The sequence below is a fragment of the Neolamprologus multifasciatus genome, chromosome 14, assembly GCF_963576455.1.
Source record: "Neolamprologus multifasciatus chromosome 14, fNeoMul1.2, whole genome shotgun sequence".
In the NCBI taxonomy this organism is placed as follows: Eukaryota; Metazoa; Chordata; class Actinopteri; order Cichliformes; family Cichlidae; genus Neolamprologus; species Neolamprologus multifasciatus.
The window spans coordinates 34,757,421-34,783,563 of NC_140452.1; the positions used below are offsets into that span (position 1 = coordinate 34,757,421).

The 26,143-nt window shown below is 39.7% G+C and overlaps 1 protein-coding gene across 4 annotated transcripts in view; it reads right to left on the minus strand.

The window, feature by feature from the left end:
* The window catches only part of LOC146504500 (chloride channel protein 2-like), a 217,965-nt gene that overhangs the window by 157,181 nt on the left and 34,641 nt on the right, over nucleotides 1-26,143 (minus strand). For 2 of the 4 annotated variants that reach the window (XM_085131421.1, XM_085131420.1), the window contains exon 1: nucleotides 15,612-15,740. The exons of the other annotated variants lie outside the window; for them this stretch is intronic. In XM_085131421.1, coding sequence (XP_084987547.1) covers nucleotides 15,612-15,662 — 51 coding nt within the window. In that variant the 5' untranslated portion in view covers nucleotides 15,663-15,740. Of the gene's footprint in view, nucleotides 1-15,611; nucleotides 15,741-26,143 lie in introns of those variants that run through there. 4 annotated transcript variants of the gene reach the window in all.

Sequence of the window (26,143 nt, forward strand, 5' to 3'; positions counted from 1 at the left end):
TAATGTGCATCTTTGATGCCTGTATGTTCCTGCATGTTTTCTGTAGTGTGCCCATAGTATCCACTCCGTTTGTTTGTGTGTGTGTGTTAGTGGGAAGACTAATCGTATGTTGTGGTGAGAGTGCAGAGGGGTGTTCAAAGGCACACAGTCATTCTCCCAGGGGGAAAGAATGCTGTGGAATTTGTTTGCAGAAACAGAAAAACAACAACAGCAAGACAGAAATGCACAAATTTGTTACAAAGGAAGGAGGAAAAAAAAACAAACAAAAAAAAAACAAAAAACACGAGAACTAAAAGTAGAGAGCAAAGAAGTCGCTGCCACATCCAGAAGCTCTGTAAGTAGGTGCCGAAGCGAGCTGCACACCACAAAAAGGTAGAAAGTTAAAGACCAGCAGAGTTACGCCCCATTGTAATGTGATGCTAAATTAAACAGGGCCCTCACAGCTCTTCTGTTAAAACATGCCAGAAAAAGTCAGTGGCATCCGTTTTACAGCTTACTGCTATATCCAAAGAACTGTGTCTAACAGTGAGACACACACAGCTGGGTCTCAGTGACATAAACGCAGGTAAAATAACAACGAGTCAGAAGGTGTTTGTCTGTCTGCATGTGGGTTTACTTCTGCTGATGTGTGCTAGAGGGTTTATTTTAATAGCAGTGACTTCTCAGACTTAATCTTTCTCTTTTCTCTCCAGTGTCACATCACATTACACAATCCATCACACACACACACACACGATTGTAGCGCCCAGTCTTGCCTTTGCTACAGCAAAGCTCAATTACAGTTATGTACTGTGGATGTGGTTGTTCAAATGACTACAGGGGTGCTAAGGAATGACAAATTGAAGAAAGCAGCGACACGTTTTGTTTACTTAGCCCTGAATTTGACATCTAATGTTCCTTGACTAATCAGCAAAGAGGACTGTGCTTGCATAACACCTGTTCTTTGAGGGGAGCACATCTGAGAGACCGCATCAATATACTTTTAATCTGTGAAGTCTGACAAGTGTGTGAACAGCATGAAATATACCAAAAGGGCTGACACACTCTTACAAAAATGTCCATCTTTCACAATATTTAAATAGGATATTAGTCAGCCTTTACTCTAAAGCCAGCAGAAGCTACTGCACCACCAACATCACCAACAACAGTCGCCTCAAGGTGTTAGAATTGTATGGTATAGATTGGGTTCTAATCAAACCATCAGGTGCGCCCCTTTGAGCAAGCACTTGGTGACAAGTAGGGAGGAAAAACTCCGTTAACAAGAAGAAACCTCCAGAAGAATCAGGCTCAGGGAGGGGCAGCTATTTACCACAAAGAGAAGAACAAAAGACGATAGAGCGACAGGGGAGTAAACTATGGAGGAGGACACCCACCCCAACCGGCCATGGCAGATGACCACCACTCCCTGAGCCTTGTTTCTTCATGTTAAAGGGGGTTTTTCCTTCCCACTGTCACTAAGTGCGTGTCATGGGGTTTTCAAATGATTGTTGGGGTTTTCTCTGTATTATTGTAGGTTCTTTACTTTATAATATAAAGCGCATTGTTGTTGGTGTTACTAAAACTGACTTGAACAAATGACATGCACATCATGAGTGAAAAAAGAAGGAAACAACAATGGCAAAATTTTAAGAAAATAAAATAACAAAATCTTACAGGAATTTAACTTTCAAATTTAGACATCAGAATAAACCTCCTACTTGGATTTATCCCAGCTCATAATGGTTTTTATTGTCATTACTATTATAGTGATGATGACACTCATTTACTTTATGGAATTTTCCATCATTAACACACACATTGCCTATACCAGATGCAATTGTTGCATCTGGTTGATGCATTGTTATAATGTTCTAATATATGATGTTATAATGATCTGTTGTACATCTGTTGCCAAGCTTTTATTGTGGTGGCTGTTGAATTATTTTATTCGCCTGTTTCTGTTTGTTTTGTAATTAAAAAAATAAATAAATACAACAAAACAAAGAACAAATACCGATAGTTGCAGATAAAGGGTAACAAACTGTAAGACATAAAAAATATATCTAAATTATAACCTACTGGCCTTATCCTCTTTAACATGTTTGTATTCCATTATTGCAGTAATTTGTTTTAAATCATCAGCCAATCAGCATATAATGTGCCATGTCTAGTTAAAAAACTAATTAAAAACTCATTACACTGTGTAAAGCTATAAAACGAAAAAATCCAAATTAAAAGCCAGAAACATTATCGCTAAATTAAATAAATAAATTAAATTTTCTCTTCAATTTGTGCACAAAGAAGAGCCTGTTCTCCATGCATGTATGTAGCTTGTTGCTGGTTCTCCATGCATGTAATAAAGTCTTGAGCCCCCCCTCATTTCTTTACACTTTGCAAGGAAAATGAGAAACTTGTCCAGTGATTTACTGAGACATACAAACGAACATGGAAATACAGTGTACAAAGCAAAAAATACAGTTTATACAATTATCACTCTCCAAGTAGTTTTTAGGAACAGTTCTCAAGGCTTCTTGAAGGACATTCATGCCAACGTCCTTTGGATGTTGGCTGTTTAGTAAAATTCCATCTTGTAAATGATTCATCAATAATAAAAATAAGAATAAAGTAATAAAGTTACTTATCAAAAAGGGCTTGCCAACAACACAACACTAAAAGGCAATCAACAGGCAGAGATGAAAAGATTTAACAACTCAAGGACAATTTTTTCCAGTTTAAAAACACAGTGAGTGCACTTCAAAAACAAAATACAATGTTACTCTATGGATAAGCACAAACTTATTTCCATGTGTCCACTAATTAATAAATAAACTAATTTTACTTTAGGAAACATTTCTAGGAAAGCAAAATGCCGGAAAAATATGCTGGACACACAAAGTAGTGATGAAATACAAAAACAAACATAATACATAAAGCCGATTAACTCCTAACATTATAAATAATAAATTGTGACGTTCTGGGCTGATTGCAACACTGATGTTAAACAATCTGGCACCGTGTGAGACAAAAAAAAAAAAATTTCTTCATTTGATAAAAAGAAAAACAAACAAAAACAAAAAAACCTGTTTGAATACACAGTCTTCCACAGTCCTGACATTTCAAGAGGCTCAACTTCACTGGAGAAACTAACAGCAGTTTAAATGATCTAGATAACAATCCTTATCAACGCCTACACAGTTAATGTACTTTTTTTTTTAAACTCCTATATGCAAAATTAAAAGTGAAAGTCTGCAATTCAATCTTATCTTGTTTGTTTGATTTTAAAATGTACTGAGGAAGTGTACAGAGGAAAATCTGTGCCAAAGCAGAAGTTGACTCTTCACAGGGATACTGTTAGCTACATCATACACTGTCATCATAGACACAGTGCAGTAGCAAGGATTTGTTTGAAGGAAAGGGTTTGGTCAATATCAAAAAAAAAAACAAAAAAACAACAACAGTTTAGTATCCAATGTTAAAAGGTCAAACAGCCGGCACACAGTAAAACTTTGAAAGAAACCCTCGCATCAGCACCATATTATCAACAAGAACGGGCAAGTTACGCTCAGTCCCAGCGACCGGGAATGGTAGGGGGACAAAGAGAAAGAAAGTAAAGATGGGGACAGCCATGCGGAAAGTGAGAACAAACCCAGGCCCTCAAACACTTGAGACAGGACAGCAAAGTGGCTCGTTTGCATAAAATTTAATCTACTGTGTTCTGATTGGATGCGCAGAGCTGCACCCTCTTAGCAACAGTTTGCCTCTGCACAGCAACGGGATGAACAGCACGAGGTATAAAGAGTCATGGATGGTACAAATAAACAGATGGGCTGTGCACGAGTGCAGATGTGTTAATGTGTCCACGTCACACCTCCCTGCATGCCGTTGTCTAAAGAGCTGCATGTAAGCAAAAGGCCAAGTGCCTATTAGTGAGACGGTGTGTGTGCTAAGAGTTCTGTATAGCCTGCTGATAAACAACATTTGGTGCAACGAAGCACCTTCCATCGTCCCTTCCAATCTGTCAGCACAGGGACCGCTGTGTCTCAGCTGCCAAGAGCAGCGTTGATCAACTTCATCGGGGGCTAAACACCGCCAAGCGTCTGTTTAATTACACTCCATCTAACGGCAATTAGACATCAGGCAGCTGAGGGGGAAGAGTTACTGTAATTCTAGGCTTATGAACTGATTTTGTACAGTACGCAGATTTCACAAGCAACAAGCACACAGGAGTGTTGTGTTTGTGTGTGTGGCATTTACACAGTTACCTTGCAGTTGAGGCAGATAAATGTGTTAGTCTTGGTTTATTTTAAAGTGCACTAAAACGCAGGGCTATTAGAAGCACATTAGCGGCTTATCAGAAACATAGGAGACGTAAACCTTTTCAGAATCAATACTAACCATAAAGCAGCTGAGCTTGGTTTGATTCATGTTGAACAGTAAATTCTTTAAAGCAAACCTTCAGAAACACTGTCATGTCCAGGCTCTGCTGGTGCATGATTTACAATTTAATAAAGTCCCTATTTATCTTAAAATGGTCCTTTGAGAAAGCCCTCGGGTTAGCCTCTGTCTTGAATGGGTTGTTTTAGCTCTTCAAGGCCCCACTTCTAAGCCCGCTCTGTTCTGATTGGGCAGCTTTCGAAAGATGCCACAGGCTACAGAAAAAAAAAAAAAAAAAAAAAAACGGAAACAGATCAGCAATAGATGCAAAGAGGCTGTGATTTAGAACTTCTTAAGGCTGTTGACAGGCACAAGACAAGTAATAAAAGAAAGAAAATAACAAACAACAACAACATGATCTTACGGGCCTTCTTTTCTGTGCTTTCCATCTCTTTCAGCTCCTTCAGTAGATGCCAAACTTCATTGTGCACAGGTCATGAATGGCACCAACTTTGATGATCCCCTGGCTTTTCCTCCTTTGTCACATATATTAGCAAATACCTACAAGACTACTGACAGTCCCATGAGCTTCAGATGTACTTTGTGTTTAGCGGTAATGCTACAACCCGTTACTTTACCAGTTCCACTGGGAATACTTTTTACAGGAATAAGTATAATTTCTTACCTACATTTCTCTTTCTTTAAAACTCTCTAAAATTTATATAAATTGAAAACTTTAAGAACTAAAGCTGTAAATGGAAAGCAGAACTTAAAAAAAAAAAACAACAAAAAAAAAAAAAACCCAGCTGTGTGAGATGAACCCATACAAAATTCTTGAGGGTCAATATTCAACAATACTCCCAGACTCATCAATACAGTTTCTCTTTTCCTCCGGCCTGGACAAAGATTGTTAAACATGTCCAAAACCATCTCAACCTTGAGCTGTCCCTCTGATGTACTTATTTCTAATCCTGCCAATTCTGGTCACACCAAATCAAAATATTATCTTCACTTCTGCTACCTCCAGTTTGGCTTCCTGTCTTTTTTGCCCCCAGTACCACCAACTGCTGCATATCCTTTCCAGCTTACTCTTTATGACCTGCATGTTTAATTTGGCTAGATTTTATGTCAGATGCTCTTCCTGACGCAATCCTCACCATTTGTCTGGGCTTTGGATCAGCACCAGGAGTATACTGGCTTGTGGCTCCCTGTCACTGGGTTGTCATTCAAAGAAGGCAAAGGGCTTCAAAAAAACCCCAAAGAGAACAAATACTATTTTGACCATTTAAAACTTTGTGTGTTCCAAGTCAACACTGATGACTATAAATAACCCTAACTGAAAGACTGATAATGAGTTTAGGTGCAGCATTTAGATGAAGCACTTTCAAAAGCCAAAAATCTAACACTAGGCACTGGGGTAGTTAGGCCAAACAAGGTGAAGAAGTCTGGGATCTTTTTCATTACACAGAGTTGATGCATCAACAAGAATTCCTTTATCAAAAAGGTGTTTGAAGTAAAAGCAGCTCCAGGCATGGAAAATCTCCCAGCAAACAAACACACAGTCACACATAGTACTGATAGTGGACTGAACATCCGCTGATGTGTCAACGCTAAAAAAATAAATAAACAAAAAATCCAGCTAAGTCACTTTGAGGTGACTGAGTGCCATGATCCAATACCAAAGTCAGACTCCCCATTTGCTTGAACCCACCAAATTCAGACCGTGTCCGCCTAGTTGATGGTGATTCCTGGATAGCTCAGAGAAAGATTTATAGAACTCACTCAAAGGTGCACAGTTAACAGTTGTGTAGGGGTTAGGCTGGAGTCCCAAATAAATCAATAAAATTTCCAGCATATAAACCATCTAACCAATAATAAATCACAATGCACTTTGATATTTGCCCCTTAGATAACTAGTAATTTCCTTAGAGTTGATAAATACCCATTATATACCCATTATCTTGCCATCACCAGTGTATGAATGTGTGGATGACTGGATGTGTAAAGCGCTTTGGGGTCCTTAGTGACTAGTAAAGCGCTATACAAATACAGGCCATTTACCATTTTTACCATTAGAAATTGCTTAACAAAAAAAAAAAAAAACAACCCAACTACAATTTCTTATTTTATTGTATTGTATTAAACATGGTTGTGAAATGTTACAATTAATGCTCATCTTCTAGATTTTTGTTTTAGTTTTAAACTAACATTGCATTTTATAAATAAGCAGATTACATAGTTATTTACATCTAACAATGTTTCACCATTGTTAGATGTAAATAAGGTCATTGAGGTTCAACCTCAATTACACTTTAAAGGGAAACAACTTGTGCAATGCAAGTTGTGCACAACATTTGATTTAATCATTTATATCAGTTTTCCTATGAGAAACACTATCGCAAAAGCAAACAGAAGACTCATGGGACTCGTAATGTTTAACTTTAAATTCTTAATTTACCAGTGTTGTCATCATTTTTTCTGTTGTGTTTTGACTTCAGTTCCTGAACATGTGAGATAATGTTTCGAGGACACTGAAGGTTTAGCCGGCATAACAGACTCCTGTAGTGATTGTTTAAATGTAGGGTTGTTGTTCACCTATCACCTGTGTGGTGGATGGGTCACATGAAACACTTCTTTCCTTACTAATAATCCGTAAGATCTATTGCTGGGTTTTCTGATTTCTTTTTTTAAGTTTATAGTTGTATGTACTTAAAAATTACATTTTTTGTGACTTAACCTCCAAGTACCTCATGCTTAAACAAGTGAATGCACTGGAGCGTGCCTCTCTGAAGTTAACATAATGCTACAAACTGTCTAGGGAAAACAGTGCTTGGACACTGCAGCACAATCAAAATTATTGCAGCTGTGTGAGATGAACTTGTTATCCTATCTCCTTTGAAATTGTTGTTTTTTAGATGGGGACAAGGTCTGCAACCACTCGCAGTCAGTTCAAAGTGATTTCAGTGGATCAAGAAGGAAATAAAATAGCAATAAGTTGGATTGTCAGTCTGCAGTCATTGGTGATAACTGTGATAAACTAGTGAAAATCACAAATCAGAGTCTAGCCAGAACCTCACAAATTTGAAAAAGAAATTCAAAATGATATAGGTACTTGGCAAACACACTATCCAGAACAGAGCCAGCTGGAAACCAGCTGGATCAAGTCCCACAGTTGCAAAAGGCATGTAGATGAATTGCACTCATCAGTGCAGATTGCCAACACATTGCAGTCAATCTTTCTGCATTTATAAATTAGACAGCAATTATTTGCAACCTTAGGCCAATCTGACTCATCTGAGTTGGACCGCTATTGTTTGAAGACAGATCTCTCAAAAAACCGCCTTGAGGTCAAAAGTGATTGCCCGGAGGTTGAGGTTTTTGCACAGGGCAACCAGCTTGTCACCACAACTACTTTTAAATGCAATAACCAGACAACCACCAATTTTTCCTACTCACAAGAAGTCTGCTGTCCTATTTTTATTTCAATTTCACTGACCAATTACCATTTTTTATTTATTTATTTATTTATTTTTTAAACAAAGAGTCTGCAGATGTTTAAGGTAAAGCAAAAAGTGTTTTCTGAAAAACACAGCAATACGTTTCTCATATGACATCTTATACACTGGACTATGTTAGATTAATTTAGCAAAGTGATGAGACACTAAAGGTTTAAAGGGTAAGAATTACCAGAATTCTAACATAAGTTCAGACCGAAGGAGTTAATCTAGAGATGGGACAGGTAGTTATGATGTGAACTTATCATATCAAAGTATGCATTCCTTTCTACTTTGATTAGGAAGTCTTCACAAACTGAGAAAGTGTGAAATAAATATCTGTGGAGACACTCATATAAACAGAAATGCTTACATTTTTGCCCTTGAAAAGCATACGTGCTGATATGGGTGTAAACAGTAAACACTGGTTCTTTGGATGCAATCTGATGTTATAGGTCAAGAAAGTAAAAATGAGTTTTTACTGTGACATCCTCACATTTTATTTCTTCCTTCTTTTAAGATAAAGTAGTTTAATTACCCTTTACCACAAGCTACTATATGTATGTACACCATTTACTTTTGTTGCGTTCCAGTTGACTTGGATATTTTGTGAGCAAGGCCCATCATTCTGCTTTTGTGACTGACAGCGTTTTCAGACAGAATTTAACAGTCAAAGTAAGGAAACATTTAGCCATCTGCTACAGTTCCTAAAATGATCAATATTACAACAGTTAAAAAAAAAAAATGAATAGAATAGCCTTCAAACCAGTTTGGCAGACTTTTATAGTGGATGCCCTTTCTGAGACAACCTCCCAAAAAGATTTCCCTTGTCCCAGTCTAAAAATCAGGGATCTTTCACTTGTTAGGCACATGTGTAAACCAACATCCAACACCAAAATAGTACATAAAAGTACTAAAGAAGTGAATTCCTTCAGTGGACTGGTTTCAGTCATTATGCAAATGTACTGTTTATAAGATTGAGGAAACCTGCAGTCAGCTGAGACTGAAGAAGTCACTTGGATGAGCGACGAAACGTTTCTCCCACAAAGCGTTACGTCCAGATGAACAGAATCAACTTTTGGAGATTTACTTTCCTGGATGATTGAGAATGCATCAAGAAGCTAAACTAAATATTTCTACTACTGTTGAACAGTAGATTTTTTTTGCCACAACTTGCACTGCACAGTCTAAAGCACAGCATCACACACGATCTGTTGTGCTCCACATCATGCTGTGCACTCCCACTGTCCTTTATTACCACTTTATCGCCATTAAGTGCATTATCAGGTTACACCAAGTGACTGACAAAATCCATCCATTCTTTTCCTATTATCCATTTCAGGGTTGTGGGGGGCTGGAGCCCAGCTGTCTTAGGGCGAGATGCGGGATACACCCGGGACAGGTCACCAGTCTGACGCAGTGACTGACAAAATTGTACAGTTAATTTAAACATGATGAATTCCTCTCTTTTTTACCTGCACAGGTTTTAAAACATAACTAATTTTTAACAAGAAGAGCTCCAGCAGAGCAAACCTCTACCAAGACAGCTTCCTCTCTGGGCAGTATTTACTTTTAAGGGAATAATATTTTATTCTGTATTCATTTGTCATATTTTCTTTGTTCTTTTAAAGTGTACTTTAAGTTTGTAGTGCAGTAAAAATTAGATGCGGGTAGCATGACAGAGGTTTACTTTGATTACACAAATATGATGTAGGAGTCGGTCATGGATAATAGGTATTGATTGGGACAGGAATAACTTGAGCTTATTATATAATATTACACTACAGTATATTTCTCACTAAGTAGGCAGCTCATTCTCTCTCTTGACAATACTTTCTTTGAAGATATAACACATCTTGGGGTCATCTTGAAAGAAAGACAGATGTGAAATGTAAAAGAGAGATCACTGAGTTCACGTGGACACAAAACAACATTGTGATATTTAGAATCCCCATAGATCATTCCCTATATGCCCATATGTCGTCAGTACAAACAATAGCAGTCAGAAATATAGTTTTAAATAGTTCTGTATAGCATTATTATCCCTTTTACCTCTCCTTCAGGGTCAACAGCTTGATCTGAAGGTCAAAAGTCAAATGTTTCAAATAATATTTACATTTTTTTATACTGTACACACTATATGGTGACAATACTTATCCTTAGTCAGGTACTCAAACCACCTCAGCTGGCTCCTTTCAATGTGGAGGAGCAGCGGCTCTACTCTGAGCCCCTCCCAGATGGCTGAACTATCTCAACCCATCTCTAAGGGAGAGGCCAGCCACCCTTTGGAGGAAGCTCATTTCTGCCGCTTGTATCCGCGATCTCGTTCTTTCGGTCACTACCCACAGCTCGTGACCATAGGTGAGGGTAGGGAGATCCTAGATCGACCGGTAAATTGACAGCTTCGCTTTTACACTCAGCTCTCTCTTCACCACAACAGACCAGTACAGCATCCGCATCACTGCAGCCGCAGCACCAATCCATCTGTCGATCTCCTGCTGCCTTCTCCCATCACTTGTGAACAAGACCCCAATAACCCCTACCTCTGCAAGCCTGCACACACACAGACACTATTACAGGCCAGCACAGTTAAAAGGTATGTAGTGCAGCACCATAGCAAAACTCAAGGTTTCCTAATTGCTGTTGGCTAGAGAACTGTTCCTGTCATCTCATTACAGCCAGTTTCATACCACTCTTTGCAGTCAAGTGAATGTGCTTTGTGTTTTATATTTGTTATCCATTCTTTTTTCTTTTTCTTTTTTAAAATTGACATCACCTCGTTGAGAGTTTCTAATCAGCTCTGCTGAATCTCCCGTATTTGCCTAAGATCTGTTTTTGATCTCTTCTCTGATCCATATTTGTTAAGGACTCAAGAGAAGTAAGAAAAAAAACAATTGTGTGGCACTAATCACGAGACACGCCTCAACACTAAAAACTGCCTCATCCTTTTAATCTAATGGCCTATCGAGCTTAACCTTTCCCTCCCGCCATCTCTGGGTGATTAATAATCAACACAACCAGGCCTGCATGATCAATGCATCTTAGAACAAAGCGTAAGTCGCACAAACACATCCCAGCTTTTGTTTTACCTAAAAAGGCCCGGCCACCATTTGTCCCGGCCTGTGAAGTGATTGCCAAATGCACCGTTACTATGTGTGGTTTCGTCATTAACAGGTTTAAGAATTTTGCTTTTGTGAAACCATCCTCAAGAGCCCTTAACACCAAGAGGCAAATCCATTACAACTGTTTGTGAAAGAGTAAATACAGGTGGACACATCAGTTTATGAAAGTGAAAAGAAACTAAATGCTTGATCTCTTGTGACAGAAAGAAAACTTGTTAGAGGCTTTTGAAGCTTATCTGCAGTTAGAGCCAGCTTAGGTTATGCAAACAGCCCTTTCTGCACACAGTCAAAAGCAGGGGGTCAAGTAGCTATTGACCTGTCTGCAAAAAGAAAAAGAAAAAAAGAAGAAGAAGAAAAAACTTCACCCACAAGGCATAATGAAGCAGAGAGAGATCCAGTAAAGGGAAATTTCCACTATGAATGCTGGGAAGCAAGCTTCAAACAAAAAATTACCACAGCGAGGCAAAAGACACAAGGTTACAAATGATTCTGTGTCACAGCAAGACAAATGGACACAACCCACAGAGCCACCCCACAAACACAGGGAAATATGGACTCGCAAATTATGAAGTCTCCATATTTCTTTAGCTGACACTTTCACTTCCTCATCGTTTTCAAAAAAGCCTTCGGTCAGTATAATAATGGCAGCACATTCCCAATCAGAAGACCAAAATACGCCTGCCCGTAACTTCCCTTCCAATGAAACAGTCTGACTGAAATAAGGTTCCAGCGTTGCCTTTGTAGCATCCTGCATCACCATAGACGAGCGCAATCAGTGACCATCTTTAACTCTGAATTCGCTTGTTGTCCTATCACTCATATCTGAATTACTGAACATGCACGCCCAACAACCACACCGATACGGGTTCTGGAATAGCTGGTCGTAAGCCTCCACGCATACCATGTCACACTGTAATAGCAAGCCATCTAAGCCAGTGAGTGAGATAAAAGGGCAAAGGTGGTGATCAGCTGGCTGTCCACAATGTTAGGACTCTAACGTCTAACAATGCCACACCTTTATACACTACACAATTTACTCAGTCACTTAGTGGGGAAAGTTGCCCATTCAGTGCTGCAAATTCCACATTAAGAAAAGTTGAAAACTTTTTTCAACACTAGAATATCAGGGTGAGAAGCAGTGTCTTCCAGTCAGACTTTACCAGAATCAGTACAGGAGTGTACCCGTCAAACATTTTATAATAGGTCACGCTCCAATATGAACATCTTTGACACTCTACAGAAAATGTATCTTTAAAGTTTCCTGCTTTATATTAGTTTATAGTCAAGCCATCTCTGGATGGTAGCGCTGGATGGTAGCCAGCGCTACCCTTAGCTTTCATAGCCTCTAAGCCAAGCCTCTGCTGATTTCATTATTTTCATCTAATAGTAAAAATACATGATCCAATGTGTAGACGTCTCATTGTTAAATGGACAGTGACTTTTTTGGACAAAAAAAAAAAATTTGTAAAAAAGGGAACGTTTTGATAAAAACAGTGTTATTGGGAACATTTTTCTTTAGAAGAAGAAGAACTATTTTTCATCTGTTTTTTCTGGCCCCTGATTGTTCTTTGAAGACTTCGCAATCTTGAAAAGCAGAAAAAAAGTAAATAGACAACATATCTGATAGCACAGGGTTAAGGTTAGAAATATTTAAGTCTCAGGGGGTTCATTTTTTTTAAAAAAAATGAATAAATAACATACGTGTTAGCATCTTACAATTAACATAATGCAACGTGATGGAATCTCTTGTTGCCACCAACTCCCTTTAAAAACTCTAATTTAAACTCCAGATTGCAACAGAGACACTTTCCATTATGTCCTTTGTTCAGGGTTATTTTTGGAATCTTTATAGCTGCAGGAGACATTACAACACTTTATTAGCATTCCTCGTGACGAGTAAACCAACTGTTTTAGCGCCTCCAAGAAGCTCGCGTGTCGCGTGCACTCCGTGTTTGGCACCAGTGTGATCGTTCTGTTAATTATTACATGTTCGCACAGTTTTGCAAATAAATTGGAGCAACACCGACAAACAGGATTTCACTTTATTGCTTATGATAGCGGTCGCCACGGAAAATGTCATAAATATTAGCCTGTGACATCTGATAGGCTGCTCACACCACTGTACAAGACCTATTAAAACCTTATGTTTGAGCTAAAAAAAAATGGAAAAAACAAAACCCTTAAACTGCCATCAAACAGTTTTGTTACAACTTCTTGGAAGAAGTCTTTAACATTTACTCAGTTATTTATTCTCTTGCTCATTTCATAAATGATTTGCTAATGTTAACCTTGCAATTGACAGTTATGAAGGTCAAAAATATTACTTCTTGACTGAAGGTGTCATTTGCTGATAGTTCGTGCAACAAAAGATGTGCGTATGCTTACGTAACTTTATACACTAGATTCACACCGTGTACCATTCAAACGCGCAAATGTAACTTTATGTTCTTGAAACAGCAGAAAATCAGCTACACGCACAAACTGACGTGTTAGTCTGATGTTAGCCGACAATATGTTGAGGCTGCTTTTCTGCCAGTGTTTCTGTACAGCCAGCCTTTCAGCTTTCCTAACAGCCAAACTACACTGGCCTCTTTGAGCATCTACTGCCCACAACAAAACCCACACAACCACCACGACTGCCAATATTGCACAAAGACACCATGTTACTACAACCCACGGCGAGGGGATGGGGGCAGAGAGAGAACTCATTTATGATAAAAGAGGTTATTCGCACACTGGAGCTATTTTTATTTGATTCCATTTCACAATTTTTGTTCCTGTAGCAATCTTCTATATGCTGTGAAGTAAGCCGAGATTAACAAAGGAAGTAGTCTGAACACGTTTTTTCTTCCTCCTTCTTTCTTTCCGAGAGCTGAAGGAACGGGCACGAGACCCTGCCAGGGTGACAGAGCGTCCAGCGCTGAATCAGCGGGTCGCAAGTTGTGTAATCTCACACACAAACACACACACACACACACACAGACAGATTAGCAGAGGCAGGGTGGACAGAGCCGAGTGTGTCTGTGTGTGCGTGTTTGTGCAAAGAAACTTCAAGAAAAAAGAAACAGAGGCCCAAACAAGTGTTACAGTTGTGGCTCCTCTTAATTTAAAGCCTCAGTGCTGCTGAATGGATCCAGTTGGCCTATAAGACGAGTCTCTTCAAACAGCCAATTCTTTAGGCTTGACCAAAGTTTTGTTTTTGTCAGGGAAAGTTCAACCACACACACACGAGGGGGACTCTCGGCTTAAAGCCTGCCCTGTAACCATTCTGAGGGATGTGCTCAAATTTACCAATTAAAAGCCCTCACTTAGTCCTCTTATGGAGTGGGAACCTACAGGCCCTGATCTCTATTCATTTGAGGCTCTGTGGCATTAAAATGTGTGGGAGCCCCCTGCTGTTTAAATCAGGTCTAAAAGCAGTCATCCAAAGCTGCATGAAGACTTTCTATGACTTCTGACAACTGCTTGTGTAATGTGTAATAAAAAAAAAAAAAGCAAGATAAAGAAGATGGCCTACAATAACAATGGTGAGCCAGATGTGGGTGCTGCACACTTGCACAGCTGCCAGCTGCATCACAACCTGCTGTGCATGCACACAGCAGGTTGCTTCTGCACCCAAGCCGCTAATCAACGATGAATTGATCAATTGTCTGATGCTGGTGGTTGTATACACATCCAGAGCTCCTGACACTACCAGTAATCCATATGACATGTGCATGTTTACCCAAACTATCTAACAGGCATTTAATTTATTTGCCAAATGGCGCTTGCATTGTAGCAATTTAAATCTTGACAAAAAGCTGTCCAGCAAGATTCATTTACTTATTGGCAGTCAGATATGCATTGCAAAATTGACATTTAGCTAATAAAGCATCTAATAGTGCGGTTGCGTTCATCGGTTGGAAATGGATGCAGTATTGTTTGATGCAAACTGGTATAATTTGTATGCCGAATTAATAAACTCACTTACACATTAAAACTGCAATTAAGTAAGTAACTTTTTATATGGTATTATGACAATACAGACGAGTCTTACGGCCAGATTATTTTTTTTAACAGTGGAGTTTGGCTAAACTCTTGCGTGGCTGTTATCGGCTGCTACCTGTTGACAGAGCCAAATCCAGATGTTCGGACAAACACCTTTACTTCCAGAACTACAGCGACGCCGCAAGCCGGAGAAATTCAGTGTGTGATGTTCACCAGTTTAGGAATTAGCTCATGTTCATTCACAAGAATACATGACTTGCAATTAAAGAATTAAGGACACATTAGCAGGACACAGCAGGCTTCCGACACCGCAAACCTCGACCATTCACGTGAGTTCACCCGGAGGTTGAACTTCGTTTAAAAAGTGACAATTTATACTTAAAACTTATGTTTTATACCGCATACACACTCCACAAGAAATTTCCACAGTCACATAGGCACACCGTTGAATTCGGCACGTACATACTGCCCCACACTTCATTCATTTCTATTCCAGCTTTTGGCCACACTCGGCTCACACGTTGCTCTTTATCGTTGTCTCCAACAGTTTAACGAGCAAAAAGGGCACACGGTGGCTTCTCCGCCAACCCAAGAGAAGTGGACGCACTGTCGAACAAGGGAACAAAGTTCAGAGTGGTGACAAGCGCAGACTTACAAGAGTTTGTTCATATTGCAGCGCCCGCTGATCTGACCCGTCTCCTGCCATGGTTCAGCTCGCGGTTTTCAGGTCGCCAAAGGAAAAGCCGACAGCGCTATTGTTCTGTGTTCTCACTGATTAAAGCATTAGATTTACTGTAGTTTCTGTTAAGGAGTTCACAAACGGAACTCCAAGTAAAGACTGTGAACTGGTTACAGTAAGTTCCTTCATTTTATAGCCTCAAGTTCTCAACAAGATAGAAGGCTGAGGCGGAGCTTTTGGTTTGCTAGTTTAAGTGGGAGGTGTCAGTCAAGCCAGAAGGAACCTTTCGGTTGTTCACGGTTTTTCTTTTACCTTGAATCCTTTATTTTCTTTAGATAAAAATTAAAACCAAACCAAAACAGTCTAGTTTAGTATATATGCTTGTGTTGTTGTTGTTGTGTATGTAATCAGGGAATTCATTAAAGGTTAAATAATATGAGTAATTTTTTAATTAAAGCCTTCTGAGCTGGTCCAAGCTTCTTCAGGACCAAAAACCAAAGGACAATCAATCTAACCGTGTTCATAAGGAACGGTGCTGTAGTCATATGGTAGAGCTCCTAATGACTCCTCATCTCACAGCAAACATTTAGACTTATAACAGGAAGTGCACAGGTTAAAGTGTGCCCCACTGTGTCTGAATGCACAATAACAGAGCCCTGGGACTGAACAAAATGTGACAATTTTTAATGTTAGAAATAGAAATGTCTGCATTTTGGTGGGACAAAGCTCTTTTGAGTTCAGCTTTCAATTGTGCTCTGAAAAAATAACTCAGACAGATCTACGGTGTAGGAATGCACAATTTTATGCTCACAAATCACAATGGGCATTTTCCAAATTACTGAGGTTAAATCAGTGAATGACACAGGCTGCCTGAAACACAGTATGTGTGAAGTGTTCTCTTTGGTGTCATATCTCTTTACTAAATAGTGAAATCTATATCTCATTTTAGCTTTTTATTTCTGCATTAAGCTAGCTGCTAAAAAAACAACAACAATGCACCAGAAGCTCCAGTGATAGGACAGGTGTTCTACAAGGAATGCAATCTCTGAAATATCTCTGACACAGATGAATCCATCTTTTCTTTTTTTTTCTTTTTTTTTTTAAGTATGATTAATGCAAATTTTTCCCTGGCATGACCCAATCTTTAAAGGTTGCTTAAACCCTGATGTATCGCATCGCAGTGATGTCAGCTAAAGTTAAAACATTGTCAGGCTGTATTCTCATGTAATATGAACTGGAACCACATCGAGTCCAGAATTTGTACCTAATTCGCGTTACTGTTTAGCCTGTAGGTACAAGACCAGAGATGATGCAGTTTAGAAGCATTAGGTTAGGTAGAAATCGTCTGTTAGGAAGTAAATAATTTTAAAAGTACATAGAAGTATGTAATCCCGGTTGGGGTGGACAACTACACTTAATGTTTTTGGTAAAATGCTACAACCTTGTGGTGAAAGTTTCCATTTAATATTGTTTTCCATTTAAATGTATTTGATAAGGTAACTGAAAACCTCTGAAGATTTGTTTGGCCTCTAACCGCACTTTCAAAGAATTTGTGTTTAAGTGACTATCTGCAGATATAATTCATGGTGACCTAATGCAATCTATCTGATGGTTTTGCCACATATTTACTACAGTATTTGAGGCTTTAGTGAAGTATTATACCATAATTATACCAGCTGACCTGTCAATACTGACAACCAACAAGCTACACTGTGTGAAGTATTCATTAAAATTCCATGTGCCTTAATATACCCTGTTATGGTAGTCCATGTAGCTGATGCATTTCACTCTGTTTTAAGGGATGAAAGATATGACATTTTCACAAAGCTACACTTCCAGCGAGAGTAAAATTTGGAGCAGTTCATTAAAATCTCTAAGATTATGTAATCTAATCCTTTTTCCATTTTCTGATGCCAGGAGGAAGTGTAATTTTATTTTGCCATTGTTTTATACATAATATTTACAGACACAGCAAGCTAGTTTATTCAAATCTAATAACATTCTGTATATTTTCTTAGCATTTGTTACTTGCTAGCACAAATGCTAACATGCTAAAGTAGAAAACTAAAATGGTTCATATTATAAAAAAGAACAATTCCAAATGTTGCAAACATCAATATGTTGCCAGTGCAGACATGTTTGCATGCCAGGATGCTAGAACTTTAATTATGAAGCTGCATCAACACAAGGATGACAATGAGGGATTCACTCATCATGTATCACTTTGAAGGTGATGGTTAGTCTCTATTGGACATTCCAGCCTGTGGCTACCCAGGTAACCCTCTAATGTATTTGCTGGCAGGTTATCTGTGAGTCACCGGTATCGTGCTCTCTCATCAGCAGTCGCTCAAATACTTGTCTCAAAGTTTATCTTGGGACCCGTCAAATTTACATCGCCTTCTGTGTAGATGTAACCAATAGGACCATACCATTGGATTACCATTTTGAACCCACCAAGCTAGGCAACTTTGAGAGTTCAAATTACCGTTGACTTTTTCTTTTTCTTTTTTAAAACAATGAAACCAATTTTCTACCCCAATTCAGATTTATGTTTTATATTCCTTGGGGAGAGGAAACGTCTGTAACAGTTGTATGTTTTTTGTTTGTTTTTTTTCAATGTGGGAGACGTAATGAATGCTTGGAGACAGAGAATTTGGCTTTGGAGTAGATTCAAACCCAGCAATCACCTGCTTACCCCAGTGAGCAATAGCAGTGCCCGGGATGTTTGATTTTGTCTTTTTAGCTGGTGTTACCATGTTAGGATAAGAAAGCTTCTCTCAACAGATGGCACTCTCAAGCTGCGAGCTTTTTAGAAATTAGCGAATTTTGTTTAATTGTATGCTATACAGCAATGTTCTGAAGACAGTTAAACTTGTCAGGTAGTGATGTCCAGCAGGTGAACATGCAAGCTCCATGAACATGCACAGCTATGGATTCCAGCTGCGTTCATAGTTCTGCAAACTTTGACCCCCACAGAGTCGAGGTTTTCACTTCAATCAGCTGCATTTCGATGTCGCATTAACTGGCATTAACTCAGCCAGTTAATGCGAGACAAATCCAGCTGCTTATTAAAGCTTTCTGGTTTGATCAGAAAAGAAAACATTGGTCCATATGCCTGAAAGTCCTGAAAACACATTGTGAATTCTGTCTCGAGTCTACGGATGTAGCCGTGTATTTCCACGGTGCTGATGCTGCACTGAGCTCCTGAAGCATTTGAAGTGTTGGAATGTGGAAATTTCAACATCGCTTGCAAAAACTGCCAGCTAGCAACGTCCCTCTCACCGGTAGGCTAAGTTATTTTTAGCCAATTACAAGTTGAATCTGGTAGTTGGGGTTGTTAGCTAAGATACCGTCATTAAGAAGCAGCACAACTAATGTGTGTATGTCAGCTAATTTGCGATGTGCACCGCTGGCCCAGCCATTTATTTTTTAATGCACCTTCTCAGTTTAATTCACTGTGTGTCGTGCCCAGGGCTGGACTGGGACAAAAAAATGGGCCTAGGCACTTTGACCGGCCCACCAGGTATTATAGGGAAAGCCATAAAACCTTTGAATGAAAACAAATGCTGTTGTGACAGTGATGTAGAGTCTTGTTGGTATATGTATGATTTCTATGCATTTTACAACAGATAAAAACTTTGGTTGTAAGATTCAGATAATTATTTATTAAAAGCGAGACATTTTAAATGAGAATAAGTAAGAAAAGTATTTCTTTGTGCTCCCCTTTCCCTGTTAAGCTCACTCTCATTCGGTATCACTTGAACAAACCTTTTCATGTGCAGAGGTTAACCATTCTAAAGATATCAACTGCTATCCAGTTGAACAAAGATAACTCTTCCTGAGGTCAATAATGTGTTAGATTTAATTTGTCTTCAGAAACCTGATACTGAGAAACTCAGGTGTTTGATGTTCTTTTGCAGTGATGTGAAACAAATACTAGGAACCTATTCATAGCTGTCAGCAGGGAGTCCAACCTGAGATGAAACTCTACAAAAATACACACTTGAGCTCACTGCTGTTGGACAGAAGAGGTTAATCATTAGAATAGCACTGCTTTGTGTGAATCTTGTTTGAAAGCGACAACCTTTGTAGATTCAGCTCCTATCTTGTGGAGCTGCTGTTTTTAAGGTTACGCAAGGGTTCACATTCTTGAAACTCATGACTCACAATGGAAAATGACTGGAGGTATGTGATAAGCAGAAACACCAGCTGATCAACAGCAGTCGTCCATCTATTTTCTACCACTTATCCAGATCTGGGCAGTGATGGCACAAAACATTTATTGAGGGATCTATCTTCCCTACTACATCCTCCATCTCTAATCAGAGTGAACCGAGGTATTTCTAGGGCATCTGGAGTATAAGTAATGCCTCTGGGTCTCTGGCCTCTGCCTGGTTCACTTGTTGTATTTGAGAGCGTCCAGAATACTTTCACAAAGCAATGGTTGTATATAGAGATTGAAAAAGAAAATCAACCACTTGTGCAGTTATATTTGTCTAGTTGTCATCCAAAGTGCATGTTTGTTAGTAAGAGCTGAAAGGAGTCACAGGTCTGAAAATGGTGACAGCTGAAAAACAAAACTGGAGCCTTTAAAACAGCACGCCACGCACCAAAACGGAGGCTATGTCCCTTTTTTGTTATATTAATCTGTTTTGAGAGAGTTGGCTAAACTGTCATGAAATGCAGACTCTGACACAGATGGGTGAAATTGAAACGTATTGTACATTTCATGATTGCTTTTTAGGTTACATAGTCCAAAGGAACAACATCCAGCCGGAAAGAAGTCAAAGAGGCAGAATAAACTGAAACAAGGATAATAGGCAAACTCAAAACAAGAACAACAACAAACAAAGGATAACAAAACTAAAAGTGAGAATGAAAACTCACAGCAAAATTCCAAAAACTCCAAACACTGGGTCAAAGACCTATGACCATGACATAAATGATGAGGCAGCTAGTCTGAAATAATTTGCACATTGTTCTTAAGGAGACCACAAAGTTTATCAAGGTTTATTTTGTCATTAAAAGTATGCAAATTAAATATGTTACCCTCAAGAAGAGCAGTTTTTCTCTGATCACCATTATGCATCGTTCTCCAAATATTGCCCCTGTAGTACCTTGATGGAAATGCATTATTAAAACTTAGTGAAACTTGCTGAGTCACATTTTCCAGTTCAGAGATTTTACTGCCATGTACAGGTATATCATTTTACACAGAACAAGATTTGGGGCTAGGTCCAAATTCAGTCTAAACAGTGTATGTAGAATCTTGTCCAATGTCCATATTGTAGCTGGCTATCACGTATATATCTGAATAACTTTTCTTCATTTCTATTGTTGCTGACGAAAATGGAAATATAACTTTCAGTCTTTTATTGAGATATGTCTTTGACAGTGTTGGGGAGTAACGGAATACATGTACCGCCGTTACGTATTTAAAATACAAAATATGAGTAACTGTATTCCGTTACAGTTACCGTTTAAAAAGGTGGTATTTAGAATACAGTTACTTTGTTGAAATAAATGGATTACACGGCGGTACTTCCCTGTTTCATATTGTGGCGGGTCAGGACTGTTTGGGTTTTGTTTGACAGCTATGTTCTGTTGTTCCAGGCGGCAGCGTTACGGTTGCCATGGTTACAAGGTGACGCTCTCTCTCTCTGCGTGTTTCCTGGGTGAGAGAGCGCCTTTTTGTTGTTGTTGTGCTAAGCTAATAGGCAGAATGCTACAGGTATAGCTATAAAGAATGTAGCATCATAGGCAGTGTAGTCCGTGCTGCAGGGAGAATGGACTGCCATACCCGTTATGTGTCTGTGAGCGAGGGAGGGATAAAAAGGAAAAGTACGAGCTGTCATCAAGCAAAAACGGGAGCTGGAAGCATGTAAATATAATAATAACCACTGCAGCCAAGAAGAGTGTCTGACGAGCCCAGTTGTAAGTAAGCTATTAAGACTCGACTGTACACCATGTTCGTGTTTTCCTCTAAAAACAATAAGTTCCTTTGGAGCAGCCGTTCAACGCCTCTCTCGCAAGCAGAGTTGACCCAGACAACAAAGTAAAGCTAGTTTTCCGGCTACGAGCCCGACACAGAACCCACCGTATTAGCCAGAGGTCCCTTTACTACGGTTCGGAGCCGCGGACCTTCAGTAACAGTAATAAATCACAGCAATAGTACATTCATGTAGTTGTAAAAAACATGATAATATATTAAGTAATCCAAAGTATTCAGAATACGTTACTCTCATTGAGTAACGTAACGGACTACGTTACAGAATACTTTTCGGGGCATGTATTCTGTAATGGAATACATTTTAAAAGTAACCTTCCCAACACTGGTCTTTGAAAGATTTCAAGAATTCATCTTTTTTGTTTTTGCACTCTTTTTATTTGCCATTCTTCAACCACATTAAATAAAGCTGGCACTGCTGTTTCCGCTCTCTCTCTCTCAGTCTCTCTGTTTAGAACAACCTTATCTGAATATCCTCGTGTTCCTTTTGCCTTAGTCTAAATCAGGGGTAGGCAACCTTTCTGATGATGAGTGCCATCTAAAATTTCCTCAGCAGTCAATGTGCCGTATGATTGCATTAGCAATAAATTTAAAAACGCTCTATATTAACAGTTACACACTATATAGAACAACTTTATAGAATTATATTTGTTCACAGATGTTGGCAGCTATCAGTGAATGGTTATCATTTATTTTGAAACAAAAAAAAAATACACTATTTATCCATAACAAGAACAGCAAATGAACTGTACAACAGAAAATGCAAATGCTCTCCTCACAACAATGATAAGAAAAATAAACTGGGCCAATATGGCATGTTTGTTAATACAGAGATACACATGTTAATGTGATCTATCCTCTCCCACTCAGAGACACAGGTCTCCGAGTGTCCAGCATTCAGGCGGCTACCTGAGGACACTCTTCGTGTGTGAGAAAATCTGCTCACACAGATATGTAGAGCCAAATACTGTCAATAAGGCCTTTGCAATGTTCTGAAGACAGTTAAACTTGTCAGGTAGTGATGTCCAGCAGGTGAAAATGCAAGCTCCATGAACACGCACAGCTATGGATTCCAGCTGCGTTCATAGTTCTGCAAACTTTGACCCCCACAAAGTCAAGGTTTTCACTTCAATCAGCTGCATTTTGATGTCACATTAACTGGCATTAACTCAGCCAGTTAATGCGAGACAAATCCAGCTGCTCATTAAAGCTTTCTGGTTTGATCAGAAAAGAAAACATTGCAGAAAACATACGCCTGAAAGTCCTGAAAACACATTGTGAATTCTGTCTCGAGTCTACGGATGTAGCCGTGTATTTCCACGGTGCTGATGCTGCACTGAGCTCCTAAAGCATTTGAAGTGTTGGAATGTGGAAATTTCAACATCGCTTGCAAAAACTGCCAGCTAGCAACGTCCCTCTCACCGGTAGGCTAAGTTATTTTTAGCCAATTACAAGTTGAATCTGGTAGTTGGGGTTGTTAGCTAAGATACCGTCATTAAGAAGCAGCACAACTAATGTGTGTATGTCAGCTAATTTGCGATGTGCACCGCTGGCCCGGCCATTTATTTTTTAATGCACCTTCTCAGATTAATTCACTGTGTGTCGTGCCCAGGGCTGGACTGGGACAAAAAAATGGGCCTGGGCACTTTTACTAGAGACCGGCCCACCAGGTATTATAGGGAAAGCCATAAAGCCTTTGAATGAAAACAAACGCTGTTGTGACAGTGATGTGTACTGTCTTGTTGGTATATGTATGATTTCTATGCATTTTACATCAGATAAAAACTTTGGTTGTAAGATTCAGATAATAGGGGAGAGAATGAGAGAAGAAGAGGCAGCTAAAGACAAAGAATAACTCCAGCTTTGCGTCTTTTTTCCATTCTAGCTGAAGTCCGGGACAAACTGTGTTCCTTGTCAGCTCAATGCGAAATGCATAATATTTTCTCTGAATACGGGACGATTTCGTTTTTTACCGGACGGTTGGCAATTCTACTAACTAACCTTATGAATAAAATAAAGTTCACTATCAGTAACATCATAGCACCCACCCAGCTGTATAGCAACTCCGTCGTGCTAGCTAGAACGCAGTACGAGTTATTGTAACTGATTGTAAAAAGTCAGCACAACGAAAATAAACTACACCTAAACTTGGTTTATATCTGACCCAGATAGACTGCAGGTCATAACTTCTTACCTGAAGTTCAGTTCACCTGATACTCGGACCGGCGGCCGCCTCCGGTCTCTCCTCCTCCTGCCTCCACTTTCCCTCATTCACCTGCTGGCCTTTGTGGAAGCTCCGCCATAGCCACCACCAAACAACTGACTTATTTTTACACATCGGCCAGACGAAATAAACAATTTCATTGTTTATACCGTTACAAAAAAATAAAAATAAAAATCATAAAAATCATAAAAACGAAAAATCACCACAGGCATCGGTGATTTTGCCTGTGCAAGCTAGCTGGACAGATACAGTAACTGTCCAGCTAGCTTGCACTTGAGAGTAACTGTGCCTAGGACTTGATCTTCGTGCCTCCGAAAGCAACGACCTGCAATGACCTGCAATTCCAAGTTCTAAAACACGATGTCCAATCCATTATCGGACTAAAGGACAGTTTTCTAATGAAACTGGTTAGTTTCAGCAAGGAAGTCTACCATGTGGACACAGATCAGGATGAGACACTGGCACAGAAAGTGTTTCATGAATACGCAGACCTGTTTAAAGATGAAGTGGGTGACTTACTGTAACCTACTCAATGAAACTCACTCCAAACGTGTCACCTGTCGTCAACCCTCCAAGGTGCGTTCCTGTTCCCATGCAGAAAAGAGTTAAAGAGGAACCCCAAAGAATGCAGGCCTTGGGAGTAATTGAACCAGTGGAGGAGCCCACAGAATGGCTATCCAACATGGTCGCAACACACAAAAAGAATACCGATGATATTCGTATCTGCATTGAGCCAAAGGATCTGAACAAGTCACTAATACGACCTCACCATCCCATGCGAACTGTGGAGGAAGTAGCTGCTCATATGTCTGGAGCAACCATCTTCTCAGTCCTCCTCAGAGCTCCTTCTAGCAAATCAAACTAGATCCCGCCTCATCTCTTCTCACTACATTTGCAACACCTTTCGGCAGCTTCAAATTCGTGAGGGTGCCCTTTGGCATCAACAGCGCTTCTGAAGTCTTCCAGAGTGCCATGGAACAGATATTCATGGGATATCCATGCGCAGTGATTATGGACGACATCCTAGTGGGAGGCAAAGGAATAGAGGAGCATGACAAAAATTTGAAAAAAGTCCTGGAGCGGGCCAGACAAGTAAAACTCAGACTGAATCCAAAAAAGTTCAGACTTAAACAAGTGAGCTACGTGGGACACATATTCACTGACAAAGGACTAAAAGCAGATCCAACTAAAATTACCGCAATCAATGAAATGCCACCACCAGAGGACAAGACGTCTCTCCAGCGTTTCCTGGGAATGATCAATTACCTGGGCAAGTTCATCCCAAACTTAAGTGAACTGTCAGCACCACTTCGTCAGTTGCTTCACAAGGATGTGGTGTGGAGCTGAACTCAACATCAGCAGGATGCTTTCAACAAACTTAAAGCGTGCCTCACCAGCCCACCAGTACTTCAATACTATGACATGCAGAAAACAGCGACTCTCACATGTGATGCTTCCCAGCACGGTCTGGGAGCTGCATGCCTTCAGGACGACAAACCTGTGGCGTATGCATCAAGAACTTTAACTCCAACAGAGAGAAGGTACGCTCAGATAGAGAAGGAGTTACTAGCTGTAGTGTTCGCATGTTACAGGTTTTATGACTACATCTACGGAAAGCCAGTGGTGATTGAAACCGACCACCAGCCTTTGGTCACAATCCAAAACAAACCTTTCCACACAGTTCCGGCACGGCTACAGCGCATGATGCTACGATTACAAAAGTTCAACTTGACTCTTGTATACAAGAAAGGCCAACACCTTTCCATTGCAGACACACTCTCTTGCACACCAATGCTGGATGAGCAACCTCTAAAAGAAGAGGGGCGCGACTTCAAGGTAATGTCACTTCAGCTCGTCTCACGCCTACAAGAGCTTGCCGAACACACCTCTAAGGACGCTACTCTACAGACACTTGCTCGTTACATCCAGCAGGGATGGCCAAAACAAGTGAGTAGTGTATCAAACCATTCTTCAGCTACCACGATGAACTAATCATCGACAACAATGTCATTATGAAAGGCAACAGAACCATCATTCCAGCATCACTACATGACACCTATCTACAGGAACTACACAAGGGACATCCAGGCATGGAGTCTACAAAAAGGACAGCAAGGGACAGTGTGTTCTGGTTGACAATAAACTCTGACATTGAGAACAAAGTCAAATCATGCAGCATTTGCAACAGTCTAAAGCCTCACCAACAAAAACAACCCCTGAAACTACACCAAATTCCTGATCTTCCCTGGTCCATCACAGCCACAGACATATTCGAAT